Source organism: Podarcis gaigeae, assembly GCF_964106915.1.
Source record: "Podarcis gaigeae genome assembly, chromosome: 6".
Taxonomy (NCBI): Eukaryota; Metazoa; Chordata; class Lepidosauria; order Squamata; family Lacertidae; genus Podarcis; species Podarcis gaigeae.
Window position 1 is genome coordinate 3,461,936 of NC_139682.1, and position 15,716 is coordinate 3,477,651.

The 15,716-nt window shown below is 49.5% G+C and overlaps 1 protein-coding gene across 3 annotated transcripts in view; it reads left to right on the top strand.

The window, feature by feature from the left end:
- BCL2L1 (BCL2 like 1) overlaps positions 1-15,716 on the top strand; it is a 51,616-nt gene that overhangs the window by 5,549 nt on the left and 30,351 nt on the right. Inside the window, exons 1-2 of one of the 3 annotated variants that reach the window (XM_083744743.1) lie at positions 102-253; positions 1,708-2,378. In XM_083744743.1, coding sequence (XP_083600869.1) covers positions 1,833-2,378 — 546 coding nt within the window. In that variant the 5' untranslated portion in view covers positions 102-253; positions 1,708-1,832. Of the gene's footprint in view, positions 1-101; positions 254-1,214; positions 1,433-1,707; positions 2,379-15,716 lie in introns of those variants that run through there. The other 2 variants (XM_083744745.1, XM_083744744.1) reach the window with 2 other exon arrangements.

Sequence of the window (15,716 nt, forward strand, 5' to 3'; positions counted from 1 at the left end):
TGGAGATTTCATAATCTGCTGAGCTTTGATGTTTTCAGGCCTCCTACAATCTGGGAATGGGGGCTGGCTGGCTTGAATGTTTGGCCAGCCCTTAGGAGGCGGGGCGATGGTGATGACAAGGCGGGTTGGCCAGTGCCTGGAACTTATCCCTGCTGCTGCTGCCTCCTCCGCCACATTCACTGCGCAGCGGCTGGCTGGGTTCCTCCTTCCCCTAAGACTTCCCAGAACTGAGCTCGTCCTCCCTCTCCAGGGGGTGAGTACTGCACAAGCTCCTTTTGACACATCTCCCAGTAGGGGACAGCCTGGCTATTGTTGCCCAGCTGGCCTTCTGGGAAGGAGGAAGGGGATGTTGCTGTGACTGCCCTGCCTCTCCCAGCTCCTGCAAAGGAGGAAATAGGGTTGGGGTGGGCAGGAGAGAGAGAATACCACCGACCGGCTGTTCATACAAATTCAACACTAAGTTGGATCCTTTGCCATGCCGGGCACAATTGCAGCCTGCTATCACCCCCTCTGCCTGGTTCTTCGCAGTCATTTGCCTTGTGCGTGCCTGAGCTTTCCAATTTGGGGGATATGTCTCATACATGACTCATTCCCATAAGTGGGTCTGTTTGTGGTGGGAGTTTGTGCTCAGAATTCTGCTTTGGAGCTGCATTAACGGCTGAGGTCTGCTGTGCCTCTGTGCTCCTCAGCTGCAACCCTTTGCAGTTAACGTTTAAGCCAGCGCAGAGTACTTAAGCTAGTATTTCAGGAAGGCAGAAGGAAACTCTTGACTTTGCTGCCGGAGCAGGCTGCAGGGAGGGGGTGAAAAACGAGCCGCTTTTCCAGTGTAAAATGGAGAGGCTGTGTAATCAAATTCCCCACACCTTTCAGGGTCTTGAAATCTAAGTCAAGGTGATCAACCTGAAAACAGCTTCTAATCCTTCCCTGAAGTTGTTTTTTAATTAAAAAAAGCCCCAAACTTCTCTCCCCGGTTTACTCTCTGCTTTTGTTTTAGGCTATTGAGAGACATTACTGACCAGGGGCAAAAGGTGGCGTCCTGATTGTTAATTCCTGGGTCCTTGTTGGGGAGCAAGCAAATACAGCCGAGAAGCTTCATCCAGTACTTGTCCCTTTAAAAAAAGCACCAGGAAGTGCTTAGATCCCGGGGATGGTGGGAGGTGGAGATGCAGGGGGAGGGATCTCTATGCTTCGCTGCTGCAGGAGAGCCGCAGCACTCAATCAAGGTGGCAGGGGGAGCCCTCTTGGGTTTTCAGAACCTCCTTTGCCTGCATCTTCCCAGCCTGGCAGGCTGGAGGATCACTCCGGTCAGAGCTGGTTTTGCTTCCAAAGATTGATCTCAGATGTGGCAGAGAGACCACCTGGGTACTGAGTGTCCTGGCCATGCTGCACAGAATTTTGGGGGAAAGGACCTCACAGGCAGCACCTGAGCCCGGTAAAACATCTGTTGGGGGGTGATCCCTGTGCATGAGATTTGGGACCAGCTTTAGTGTTAAAGTGAAGTGGCCGGAGGAGGGGAGTTGGCTGTCTGTACAGATGCTCATATGACTAAGTCTGAGGATGAGCCACAGAGATGCTCATGAATATATGACTTTCCCTGAGTAGTAAGGGACTGCTGCTACGTGCATGCCAGGAAAACAGAGTGGAAGCCTGGTCCTTTTAACAGTTTCGTCTCCTCCTCTCTCTCCTTCTGCTCTTTCTCCCTTGAAGCTCTCTTGCTTGGCATTCTTCTGGTTGCCAGAAAGATGGAAAGGAGCAGCATCCTCGCTCGGTAAACGTGCTGGTTGGCTAGCATTCTGGACCATGGACTTACTGAGACACCTTCAGGTGTGAAGATGTCACGCAATAACAGGGCGCTCGTGGTAGACTTTGTTTCCTACAAGCTGTCAGAGAGGGGCCACAGCTGGGATGAGCTGGAGGAGGACAGCGAGAACAGGACTGAGTTGAGAGACGAGATGGACAGCGTCCCCAATGGGAGTCCGTCTTGGCATCAAAGTACCAGCCCGGTAGTAAATGGGGCTACTGGACACCCGAGCATCCTCAGTGATCTTGAAGACAGCCCGAGGTTGGACGTGAGGCAGACGCTAAGAGAGGCAGGCGATGAGTTTGAACTGAGGTACCGGAGAGCTTTCAGTGACCTCACATCCCAGCTCCACATCACCCCTGGCACAGCATACCAGAGCTTTGAGCAGGTGGTGAATGAACTTTTCCGGGACGGGGTGAACTGGGGGAGGATTGTGGCATTTTTCTCCTTCGGAGGGGCCCTGTGCGTGGAGAGCGTCGACAAGGAGATGCGAGTGCTGGTGGGACGGATTGTCAGCTGGATGACCACTTACCTGACGGACCACCTGGACCCGTGGATCCAAGAAAATGGCGGCTGGGTAAGCAGTTGGCAAACGGTGGTGTGGTGGTGGTGGGAAAGTCGCCTTCGTAGTTTTAAGTATGAAACAGGCCAGTTTATATTTCTAGCAGCATCAGAGGCAGAACTTGAGGATGCTGATGGGCTGGAGCTAATCGAAGCTGTAGTCCAAAACATGTGGAGGGCACCAGTAGGGGAAAGGCGCCAAGTGTCTTCTCCGGCAAGGTGCCAGTACAACATTGGATAACCAGATGCTGGAAATGGCCACCAAGGGCTGAAATATTGTATCTTTGTTCCATGCTATTTCACACTTCCTGATGGATATTAGGTTTCCTGTTCTTTCTCCCCTGCAATGCCAAGTATGTAGACACACATGGTACCAAGACCCCTTTCCTCAGCTTTGTGGTTGGATAGGTACTAGCCACTGTCTTTCCTTTTCTCGTCCAGGCTGGCTTGGTTCAGGTCACCTACAGGCCTGCCTCTGAATCCTGTTGTTTACTAGAGCATTTCATAGCCCACTAATCAAAGCCTCAAAGTTACTTTCCATTTCTTTTCTAGTTTATTATTCCCTTATTATATATCTATTTATACCCCACCTGTACCCTGACAGGGGCTGAAGGCTGCTTTCAGATAAAATGTACCACCCTGGGCCTTCTTCATCTTTAGGGGTCAAAGCTAATCTTTGGAACCTGGGGTGACTGTTGAGGTTAAGGAAGAGGTTGGTTGACATCTTGCCTATCTTGCTGTCTGGCATGATTAAGGTGCATTTCCAGGGCACAGGTACCCAGTGAAGGGGTGATGAGACAACTGCTGGTCATGACTAGACTCAAACCTGTATTTTTCCTTTTCCCTTAACCCCAACTGTGGATAAATAGACTGTTTCTGTTGCCACACATAATCACCTTCACAGGGAGTGCAGTTTGGTGCATGGCCAATGTGCTTGCCCCAAGCATGAATGTGCTATGGAAAAGGTTAGGTCATGGGATTTGCCAGCAGCTAGTGTGGCTCTGGGTGTGGCCTTGCATAAGTGTCTGGCAACTCCCTAGTGTTTTTCCTTTGCTTGACAGGAAGACCCTGTGCAGTGATTGTGACACCCAGAATGTGCAATTGGTAGAGAGACATGGGTTAACTGCTGCAAATCAATGCTGGCTTAGGAAGCTCTCATACCACTCAGGAGCTCGTGCTTTGTTGGAACACTCAAAACAAATTCCTGACATTCATCACGGGTGGAAAATTAGTTTTACCTTTCCTTGTAAACAGGCCAGCCTTATTTCCTAGTCCCACCCCCAAAGTTTTACTAGCCAGGCTGCCTGCATGTACCTGTGCAGAGTAGGGCAGTCTGAACAATGGCCCTAGCAATTAGTGACCAAGTTGGAGCCTGGGCATATGGGCAAGTGGCTAACAGCAAGGCTGCTTTTAACTCCAGGGCGGTTGCATTATGTTAAAGTAGGGGTGGGTCACTGGAGGCTCAGTCAGACTCCCCATCTGGACCCCTGGCATACCCTCCCCCAGCCCTCTTTATTTGTGTCTCATCTGCTAAGGACACTTTAATGCCCTCTTCCCCTCGGAGAGTGATCAGCAGCAGACGCGTTGGCAGAATCCTCCAGTGACGTCTCTCAGCTGCTCACTCCCAGTAGCTGTGATGCAGAATAACGGGAGACCCTTGACCCAGTCTCCGCGGCTGCTCACACCAAGGGGGCCATTGAGCCCTTTTCCCTGCATCTGGCGGTGTTGCTGGCTCAGTTGAAAATACATCCTTGTTAAAAATCAGCTGCTGGCTGTTTCACTCAAGGTCCCACCTGCTGAATTGTCTACATCCTTGGGTTTGAACCTAAACAAAGCTCCTGGTGGGTTAATGCTCACTTCTTGGGAATTTACTTCTAAGTACCACTCAAGGCTGTGTGTGGCGGCTCTCAGCTACCCAGATGCAAATGCAGCAAGCAAGGGATAAAATCTAATGGGCTCATGGAGTGAAATCCAGTTTTGGATGCAGGCTGGATAGGGTGAGTGTTGAGAAAACTGAGAGACAACTAGAGAGAGCGTGGGGAGGGGGTATTACTCAGGAATGCTGGGAATGCAGTCGTCCTGGGGGCACAACCTGGGGTGTGTCTGCCCAAACTGACCCGACTGGTTCCTCTTCCTCTTAAGGCCATCTTGGGGGCTGGCCCCATCTCTTGTTCTCTTCTCTCCTCTTCTCCTGGTTCCCTCCAGCTCCCAAGATTAGTCCTTGGTCCAATGGAGATTTCCATATCCCTGTCGCTCTGGTGACGATTGGGCTGTATCCTGGAGACCGAGGCGATAATGTAATCTGATTTTGTAAACGAACTCCCCGGAGGGATTTAGATTAAATCGCTGATGGAAAGTCACTGGCCCTGGCTTTCTGGGAGGCTGAGATCCCCCTTCCCCTCCCCCACAACTCAGCTAATACCGCCTGCTGGGAGTCTTCCCTTTTTTTATGTCTAAGGACAAATGCATTGTTTGGGCAAATATTTGTTCAGCATTTGTAGGAGGGGCAGAATTGCTCTGGGGTGCACACCCACTGGTTCCTGCTGCTCAGATCTCAACATTGTTGTCTCCCTAGATTCTCCTTCACTATTCTGGTATTGTTACATAGTTCTGCTGGTGGAAATGAATGGTGCAAGGTGGGGAAGTAGATAATGGTGGCCACAGAAAGGTTATGGACCATCATGTCCATGGGGATAACTTTTTCAGTACTGCAGAATAGTTGTCTGTCTTTCTTTCTTTCTTTCTTTCTTTCTTTCTTTCTTTCTTTCTTTCTTTCTTTGATGTTTGCTCCATGCTTCCTCCAAGGAGCTTAAGTTGTGGCATATGATCCCCACCTATTTTATCCTCACAGCTACCTTGTGAGGTAGGTCAAGTTGAGAGAGAGAGAGTCATCCAGTTTCTCTAACATACTAACACTAATAAGGTTAGACTCCCATCACATATCATGGAATTACTGAGATCCAATGGATCAGATAATTGCACCTGGATCCAGAACAGACAGCTTGAGTCCCCACCCCTAACATGAACCAACTGGAGATAGCTTTGATGGAAAAGTACTAAATGAAAAGTAAAATAACATGTGTGGTCTTGGGCATGTTGCTCTTGGCCTCTGTTCCTCATCTGTAAAAATGGAATAATATTCATTACCTGCCTTGCAGAATTATTGCAAGTGAGGCTGCAGTGACTAGAAGGCATTTGGCAAATTAAGAACCGGTGAATGTTGTGGACAGAGGATTGACTTGGAGCAGGAAGAGCTGGGTTCAGATCTCTGGAAATGTGGCTGGTGTCTCTCTCTCCCCCCCCCCCCCCCGATGTGTTTGTTATGAAGTCCGTGCATTATTCTTGGCACTCCTGGAAGGATGCAAATGCATCTATTTCCCAGCATTTTATTCCACTTGCTGTTGCTCTCCATTGTGACCAGGAACCCAAACTCAGGATGGACTATATTGATAGTGGTGGGCTTGGTTGCCAGGAACTCAGTTCACCAGTGCTGGGGAGCAGGTTTGGTCCCCTACTTCCTGTTGTCTTAGTATACACCCCTTAATTTTATAAATGGTTGTTTGCCCTGGGAAAAAGTCACATCAGGAAGACTGTTGAAGGGAGAGCAATGCAGCCATCCCTCCTGGCCCTGAGTGGGCTGGCCTGTGTGATGACTGGGAGCTTCCAGTAAGCAGCCAAGTACACAGTCCTCCAGTCATCATGGCAGGCATTTTTCTGGTAGCAATCAGTAGCAATAAGCTGTCATGCTCTAGAGTGACCGAGAAACACATGGCAGGACTGTGCAGTTAGAAGATTTGAGTCTTCGTTATTGAGGGATGCGTTTGCAGGGGGTTGGCCTAGATGGCCATTGGGGCGCCTTCTAGCTCTACAATTCTGTGATTCTGTCCCTGACAGTGATCTCACAGAAGGGTCAGTAGTGTCTCCGTGCAGATTGCACACAGGTGCGCTTTACTCACTTGCTCATTTATTTGCAGTACACAAGCCCCCTTCCTACCCACAAGCCTCCTGTCTGAATGAGGGGCGTTTTGCTAACAGTAATAGAAGCGGCTGGATTGGCCCTATGCTAACTTCCTGATTGTCCTTGCAGCCTGGAAAATCTCTGGCCTCCAGAGATGAGCTCTGTTCTCCCCCCCCCCCCCCTCACACTGGCCCTGAACTGGCTGCCCTGTTGTAAGCCTTCAGCCAATGTGCACTTCTCTCCCTGCTCTTGCCGTAGCCTTGTTAGCATGGGATTAGCGCTCTCTTGGGGCCTGGGGAGCAGCCTTTGCCTGGCCCTTTCAAACAATGCTGTTGTGGAAAGGGCGTAGCTTGCGAGAAAGACCCACAGAGAGGCTTGCATGTTCTGGCAGGCCTGCCCCTGGCAGGGAGCAGGCTCCGTGTGTTCCTGCGCATTCCCCAGAGTCGCTCAGCATTTTATGTCTTGGAAAGTATCTTTGGAGAGGGCTTGAGGAGCAGCACACTTCAAAGCGGGTGGGACAATGCCTTTATTTGATCAGTCTTCAGGAGATGAAAGTTACTCTGGAAATTTTGTAGATAAACAGAGGCACATTGGGAGGGGTGTGTGTGTGAGGTAGACAGCAAGGGGTCCCCAGCGCTCTCCTGGTCTTTCTCCTCCCTTGCCTTTGCGGACGTCGCATGAAGCATTTTTGGCCTTCTTAGTAAGGTGAGGGAGGTGGGATCCCTTTGGTGCCCAAGGCTGGATTTTGGTATGTAACAGGAAATGGTCTGTTGTCATGGATGGTCTGTAGGAGGAGTACATGGGCATTGGAGCAGTAAAGCAAGCTATCTGGCAGGCTTAAAAAGCCTGAGAGGGTGGATCAATCCTAGATCTAGCAACTGGAAAGTGAAGGTGAGGGAACAGTGGTCAGTTCTGGTGTTAACAGTGTGCCCATGGCCGCTACTAGTGTGGTGTAGGGGTTAGAACAACCTTTGGATGACAGCTCCCAACATCCTCAGTCAGCAAGACCAATCAGTGGTCAGGAATTTTTAATTTTTTAATAAAATTTCTACACTGCCCTTCATCCGAAGACCACAGGGCGGTTTACAGTATAAAAACACAAAGATACTTACCATAGTATCAAATAAAAACAGCAACCCCACCCCTGTATCTGTAATGGGAGCTGTCATGTGGAGGGCGCCAGCTTGAGGAAAGGCTGGGTTTAGAGGATTGGACTAGGAATGCAAGACAGATTGGCACCCATGGTCTTGATGGTGCATTTTTCATGCAGTGGGTTCCAAACTGGAACATACCAAGCCGCCTCTTGGTCACTATGAAGATGAAATGGGAAGAAAACCACATTTGCTGCCTTAAGTTGCTTGGAGGAAAGGCAGGATACAAATGTACAATGCATAATTAAATCTGTGCAGGTAAAACTCAGTTGCCTATTGTAAGCTCAGTCCTCTAAGGCAACTGGTGTGTGGGCAGAGTGGGGTTTTTTTTTTTTTTTGGTGCATAGGTGATTTTTCTGTTTTCATTGGTATGTGGGAAGGTATGCACAAGGTGTGTCTGTGATTTCAGGCACTGTAGCAAGATGAACTCCCAACGTTCACACCTTCTAACCATATTCTGCACAACTTAGACTGTTCTGTCAGGAACGTCCAGTTTGTTTAATGTTGTCACCAGAACCAATTCATTTAATCCTGGCATGCCGATTTGGGGAGAATCCGCATGCCTGCTTGCCTTTATGTCTCTCTTGTCAGCCATGGAGTTGGTCTGCCTGGCACGGATGTTTGGAGCATGAATGCAACTTGTTTGACGGGGCACACCTGTAGCGTTAAGACTCACCAATTTACATCGCAATTTTGCAAGTCAAAGAGCTGACTCATTTGCCAATAAAATGCAGCCACTTCTATTCTGGCACATGGCAACTGCACACATCATGTGCAGCAATGGTCATGCTGTGGGTTGAGAAATCACCACTTGGATGTTACTGGGAACGGATCAGCTTGTTAACCCAGGCAGAGTTGCTGGCACTCCTGCAAGGTGGTGCCTTGGTGCAGATTCCTGGAGGTGGGTTTTGCATCCTGTCCAGTAGGTTCCCCCTTCCACTTCCTCCTTTCAGGTCTTAGCTAGAAAAGATCCTGGACATTCATTACCTGAGAGGCCAGCAGTTTGGGAGTCTTCGTGGCAGCAAAAGAATCCTAGTTTTACTGTTACCGGTTTCTTCTTCGTTCACCTCATCAGCTCTTTGGGAAGGTTAACTATTTTGTTTCTTCAAAGGCTTGGAAACTGGGAGCAGGGGTGGGCACAATAGCCGAGGGCTGACATTGCTGTTGATGTCAGACCGACCCCTGGACAGTTATAGCATCATCTTACAGCTGATGTGTCTGATTTTGCAAGAGCCGATAGTCTCACTAGGAGGTGACTTGGAAGCAAACCTCCTATCAATTGCAACCATTCTTAGTGACTGTTTGTCCAAGCTTCTATTAGCCACCTGTGCAAGGTTGTTCCTGCTATCTGTGCTGCTCTTGCAAGTGTCCGCTCAGCCCCCTGGACCTTCAGTGCTGAGTAGCAGCTCAGAGCTTTGGTCTCTCTGCAAACTCAGAATTGTCCTGATTGATAATCATTATGTGCCTGGACGACAGTGCAGTTTTCATGCAGTGGGTTCCAAATTTAGAACATACCAAGTCACCCCTTGCTAAAGCTCTTCTGTAGACTGAGACTGAACCCAAGAATTCTGTGCAATTCTGTGCAGGTCTTTTGCCCCCCCCCCCAGCCTCTTTGGGGAGTCTGAGTTTGGTTTCCCAGGAAAACCCATTTGCCGCTGACTGAGACAGTGGGAAGCCTTAGTCGCCAGCCGCAGGTAATTGCAGGCAGAAAGATGGGATTGTTCGGTCTCTGCTCTCTTCCCAGGTTTGGCAGCCACCCAAGTTGATTTCGGAAGTGGGAGGGTTTTCTGCCGAGCTCTTCAGGAAATGCCAATGGAATGACTTCCCCCAACCATTTCCTTTCCCAAATAGCATTCCTGCCTCAGAAAATGTGAAGGATGAAAAAGAACATTTACAGACCTTAACTTTTCACCCCCTCACTTTGGTTCTTAGCCTTGGTTTGGGGCCCCTGATTTTCCTGGGCTAGGTTGTTGAATTTTTGCACAAATTAATTTATTTTCTGTGTGGACAGAGAGGAGGGTTCGGTGAACGAGAATGCATTTAGTTCTGTGAGCCTTGCGAAGGCCTCTCTCTGTCTCTCTCCCTGTGTGTGTTGTCTGTCTGTGTGTGGGGGGGAAACCACTGCTATTATATTATTTATTAATTTCTGAATTGTTTTCCACATATATGTCCCAAGGCAGTTTACAGACATATCCTTAAAAACAGCTAAAACATTTTTTTTAAAAAAAGCACAAGAACAGCAAAGTATAGATTTAAAAGCAACACAAAATCAACACCTAAGGCAAAGACCTTTCATCTAGCTGGGAAAACTTGTTGAAACAGAATGTCTTCAGCAGTTTCCGGAAAATACAGATAGTGGGTGCCTATCTTATCTTGACAGGAATACTGATCCACAGAACAAGAGCAGCAGCCACCCTGAAAGGCTTGCTCCAAGTCGCTGTGGAGTGGGCTTCTGACATTTTGGGGACTTTATGGAGGAAATACGCAGAAGACTGTGACTAATGGGATAAGGTGGTCTCTCAAGTGTTCAGCGCAGAGTAGAATTGCTGCTGCCAGAGACCCCTGACTAAATAAAGATGGATTTAGGGCACCATCCTCTGACTGCCCTGGGCACCCACAGACCCTCTTCATCCAGATGATGCTGACCTTGGACCCAGAATCGGGGCCCCTGGACGGGGAGCTGCATCTTGTCTTGGCTGCTGAGACAGGGTGGCTGATGTGTGCAGGCTCCGGGTTTTCATTCAGAGAGCAGGAAGCTCTGTGTGCCTGGCACGCCAAGCTGTGCCTCAGAAAGTGACGTAACCCACCGTTATATAACAAGGATGCGAACATGCTCTGTGAGCCCCTGGGGCACACGGTGGGGGGGGGGGCAGGCAGCCGATTCACTCTTTTCCCTGTCCTTTTTTTTCTTCTCTACTCCATTGCCCTAAATTATTGAGTAAAATCTGGAAAGCTGCTAGAGCAGAACCTTTTCTCTAAGACGCTGAGATCACTGCTCTGGAGTTTTTACATGGGGTGGGCAAATTTGGTTAAAAATCTTAGCCAACATGCAGGAGAACTGTGAAATGTGAGCGTGCTGCTCCTGAGATTGTTGCAGCAGCAGGAAGCAGAAGGTTACCTAGCATCCATTAGGGCCTTGCTAGACTTGGGAGTGGAGAGCGACTGGAGCTCAGCCTTTCTGTGTGTGGCTCTGAGCTTTCCACAGCTGTAGAGAACCTCATAGGTGTGGCTCAAGGGTGGATTCCAACATTTCTATAGTAGCCATTGGCCAAAATTGGTTAAGTGACCGGTTCCTGACAAACAGTTTGGGGAAGGCCGTAGCACAGTGGTGGAATATCTGTTCCTCATGGAGGAGGTCGCAGGTTCAATCCACAGCATCTTGTGGCCAGATTCCTACATTGCAGGAGGTTGGTCTAGATGACCCTCAGGGCCCCTTCCAACTCTACAGTTCTGTTCTATGATTTCTCAGGTAAGGCCAGGAGAGACCCCTGTCTGGAACCCTAGAGAGCAGCTGCCAGCCAGTGAAGACACTCCTGAGTTTGATGGACTAGTGGCCTCACTCTTTTTAAGGCAGCTCCCAGTGTTTTGCTTCTCTTCCTGAATATGAAGCCTTCATATCCTGAGTCAAGCCATTGACCACCCTTGCCCAGTAGTGTCCAGTCTCACTTCCAGCTGCTCTTCAGGTCCTTTTAGAAGGGGTTTCTCCCAGCCCTGCTATCCCCAAGATCCTTCTTAACTGAAGGGACTGCGCTTGGGACCTTCTAAGTCATGCAAAGTGTATTCTCTGTCACTGAACCATTGCCTCTGCCCCTTTCCCTACTTAACCAGGCTGATCTCTTCCTGCTCTACAGAGAGTAGAGCATTCTAAGCCATCAAGCATGCAGAGCCACCTTGAACATTGGAAAGCAGGGTAGAAATGCCTCAAATAAATGAGTAAACCATTGCAGCACGGTTCCTAGTTAAGGTCAGTGCCCTTCCTTGCAGAATGGCTACCCTCAGCCCTTTACAGTGAATCACCATTGGTCCCGAATAATAGCATTTATAGAGTGTGCTCGAAGCCCTCGTATTCTTTGTTGTATACCATCCTCTCATAGAATATGAGGTTGGTGAGCAGCAATATAAATCCCATTTTTAAAAGGCCATTAAAACAGTACAGAATTATCACAGTAATCCTTACAAGAACCATGCAAGGCTGGACAAGGCTGCAGAGAGTTGCAGTCCAAGCTTTCCAGAAAAGAGTTTGCGGCTGATGCTAGATTTGAGCCAGAGACTCCTCAGATCATGTTCCTCACTGCTATTGCAGCTCCTTCCATCAGCTGTCAGAGACGTCTGAGTCGCTCAGCAGTGTTTTTGACTAGACTCGTGTTCACACAAGCAATCCTCATGTTTAAAAGATCCCTATCTCATCTAACTGGCAATAGTCACGTGGGTCAGCTGAGGGATAGATGGAACATAAGCTCTGCAGCTCTTTCTGTATTGGTTTCCTGCTGGGGTTGGTGTTTAATGCTGTAGGTTGTCTCAGAAGCAAGTCTGGTCTCCTGATGGACCTTTGGTCTTGTTCCGCTCACGGTGTGCCTGGTAGTAATGCTGTTTGGTGCAAACTTGCCCCCCCTGCCCCTTTCTCAGCCTGCGCTCTCTTGCACCTCCCCAGCAATAGCCGCCTTCTTCAAAAAAGAGGCAGTGAGTGGGGCTCTTCTTCGCCAGGCAGAACTGCCTTGGGGTTTTGCCCTCTTGGGTGCTTCTTGTTGTTGTGCTGCTTGGGTTTGGAGCAGGGGGCCGGCCGGTGGGATGTGTGTTTGCGTTAAAGTTACACTTTGCCGCACAAGCAAAACAGCTGGGGGGGGGGGAGAAGCGCAAAGGGGATGGCTGCGGGGCAGGGCTGTTAGCTGACAGATGGTTCCAGCTGGGGGTTATAGGGAGCAGGTGTGTGGTTCAGGAGGGAGCACTGAAGTGACTCCTCAACCCCACAAGGCTTGCTGGGTTGCTCGCCCGCGACGCCGCAAAGCTGGCTTGACCCAGTTATTGCGCGGAAAGCGAAGTGCTTTTTTTTGTGTGTGTGTGTGTGTGTGTGTTTTGTATTTTTAGGCGTTTGACTTATTTTTATCCCCTGCTTTTTATTTTAACTAGAGTGAGCAGAAGAGCAGGCTAGGGAAAGGGAGGACAGCCTCCGGGTAGGAACACCCAGCGCCGCTCTTGCGCGCTGCCTGCTCATCCGTACAGATACACGTGCTTGCTCCCGGGAGCCGGCTCACGTGGACTCCGCCAGCACCATCTCTTAGGATTCCCGTAATGGGGAGCCGGAGCCACTCTCTGCTGCAGCCTCTCCGGAGAAAGGGGTGTGTGTGTGTGTGGAAAAGCAGATGAGATGCAGAGGGGAGTTAACCAGGCTGCAGCCCAAGGATCCCTGGAGGTGTGGGGGTCGTTCAGTGCAGTGTTTTTCCCTTCCGAAGCATGCAGGGAATTGCAGCGGTGGCTCAGATTCAGTGGCACTTTGCACCCTGTGGACTCAGTGTCAGCTGGCTCTGGCTTTAACCTTTGCAAGCCTGGATCCCTTCTGCAGCAGGCACGGCTTATCGTGAACCACAAGCAAAAGCCGGTTCCTTGTATGTGTCTTTATTTCCATTCTGAATCTGGTCCACCAACAGGGCTCCTTGTCGATAGTAATTTAAACATACAGCACTGTTCTGAGTATTTAATCTTGCCTTGTCCCTAAAGACAGTTGCCCCTTACAGTTCTTTTGGACTACAGTTCCCAGCAGCCATGGCTGGAACAGCTCTGTGATGCTGGGAGCAACAAAATTGGAGGGCTCCAGGTTGGCAAAGGCTGCCCTAAGAGCTTAATGCTGTGATTGTATGCTCACTTACCTAATAATAATCCTGCTTGAGCACAGCAGGGCTTACTTCTGAGTAAGCATGAATAAGATTGCACTTTGTGCACATCTGTTATAAACCCAGATCTGTTCATTTTATGGGCCTGGATTAAGCAGGTGTGGTAAGGCAATGAGGCATTTTATCTTGCAGTTCTTAACAGCCCAAACCTTGGGATGCAGAGAGTTCAGCTAAGTCTCAGGCCTAGGCTTTAGCAAGCCTCTGTTGGAAGGGTGCTCCCCAGTTTTTTGGGCAGGTGGAGCAGTCATTAAGACATCCTCTCTAGACATGTGATCTCTCTTGGTTGACCTAGTAGATTGTGATGGAGAATATATTAAGGAACAGCCAAGATATCCGTGAGCCACACATAGCAGAGACATCTTTCACACACACACAGCCTTGTATGTACTTTAGGAGGGGAAGCCCCTCTTCTTCCCAACCAGTGTGGGCTGAGGATGACTTCATGGGCTGAATCACAATGGAAGTGATGGCTTCATGTGGCATTAACAGGAACTGAGAGTGAGGTCTAAACTCCGATCACTCTCAGAGGTCCAGTTAAATCACATGGTTGCCCAGAAGTGCTTGGGACAAGTTCTTCTGCAATGAAAAAGAGCCCTTTCAGAGGGTTGTATAGGGGTGGGATGATCTCACAAAGCCCCATTTCCATTGACCTTCTTAGGGCAGCTTCTTGGTTTCCTCATGCACTCTAGGGAAGGGTTGTAGGTGTTCTTTTTTCTCCAGCCCGAGGGCCACATTTCCTTTGCAACTTTCCGAGGACCAAATGCCGAAGGTGAGCACAGCAACAGATGTGGCTCTTAATCTCTGTACAGTAGGATACAATCCTGTCACAGCAAACCAGAGGTTTCTCTCTGTTCTGCCCGCATACACAGATCTCTGCTTCCCATCCAGCATGTGGCACTGTGGTCTAAACCAGTGTTCTCCAACCTTGGGTTTCCAGCTGTTTTTGGACTACAACTCCCACCATCCCTTGCTAACAAGACCAGTGGTCAGGGATGATGGGAATTGCAGTCCGAAAACAGCTCGAGACCCAAGGTTGGGGAACACTGGTAAACCACCGAGCCTCTTGGGATGGACTATCAGAAGGTTGGCGGTTCAAATCTGCATGACGGTGGTGAGCTCCTGTTGCTCTGTTCCAGCTTCTGCCAACTTAGCAGTTCGAAAGCACACCAGTGCAAGTAGATAAATAGGTGCCACTGCGGTGGGAAGGTAAATGGTGTTTCCGTGTGCTCTGGCTTCCGTCATGGTGTTCCATTGTGCCAGAAGCGGTTTAATCTAAGGTTACCAGATTTTCTTCAATGAATCCGGGGACACTTTTCAACTTCCTACTAAATAGATGGATTTTGTCAGGGGACTAATTTGTAAATCTGGGGACTGTCCCAGGGAAACGGGAGTGTCTGGTAACCTTAGTTTAATCATGCTGGCCACATGACCTTGGGAAGCTGTCTGTGGACAAACGCCAGCTCCCTCGGCCAGAAGCAAGATGAGCGCCACACCCCATAGTCGCCTTTGACTGGAAATAACTGTCCAGGGGTCCTTCACCTTGCTCTCCATCCAAGCAAGGAAAGAGGCAACAGTGTAATTGAAGGAGTGTGGCCTAGGGAGAGTCCTGAGGACCAAAGAGAAGCCTGGTGGGCTGCATTTGACCCCCATGGCTAGGGTTCCCCACCCTTGCCCTAGAGATGCAACAACCAGGAGACATAAGAGCTGGAGTCCCCCTCTCAAGATTCCCAAGGCCAAAAGCTCTTTCTGAGCCCAATGTGCTCAGCACTGGCCCTCCTCTCAGCTTCTCTAGATTAAGGCCTGCATCTGCCCTAGGCATTCTGGGCTCAGCTTCCAGACCCACACAAGGCAGCATTTTGCACTGAATTATAGAGAAGAGAGTGTTTGCCATCCACTTGTGAACTTACCTCCAGCCTTGAAGCAGCTGGTCTGGGCAGGAAAGGGAGCTCAGCTCTGCTTGCATTGTGCTCAGATAGCCCAGCTCCTGGTCTGATCCCAGAACTCTATAAGACATTTTCCAGATCTTTGAGATCTTTGTCTTCCTGGTGATCTAAGGCTCCTAAATGTGGAAAAGTTGCACCCACGTCTTGCTCAGAACAAAAGAAGCTTCTCTTGTGCTTGGAAATTAAATGTAGGAGCTGCCTACCCTGATCAGTCTCTTCCTCGTCCTCTGGGGAAGCAAAGCAGCCTGCGGAAAAAGGACTCCTGTTCAAAGGCACCTCTACAAGGTTCCCAGAGCCCAGGCGGTGCAAGCTGCCAAGGGTTGCTGTTGAAATGCAAGTATCGGATTTCTAGGAATGACACTGTACTTGACATTGAAGAAAATAAAATTCACTGCCCTAGCAGTCCAGATTCTG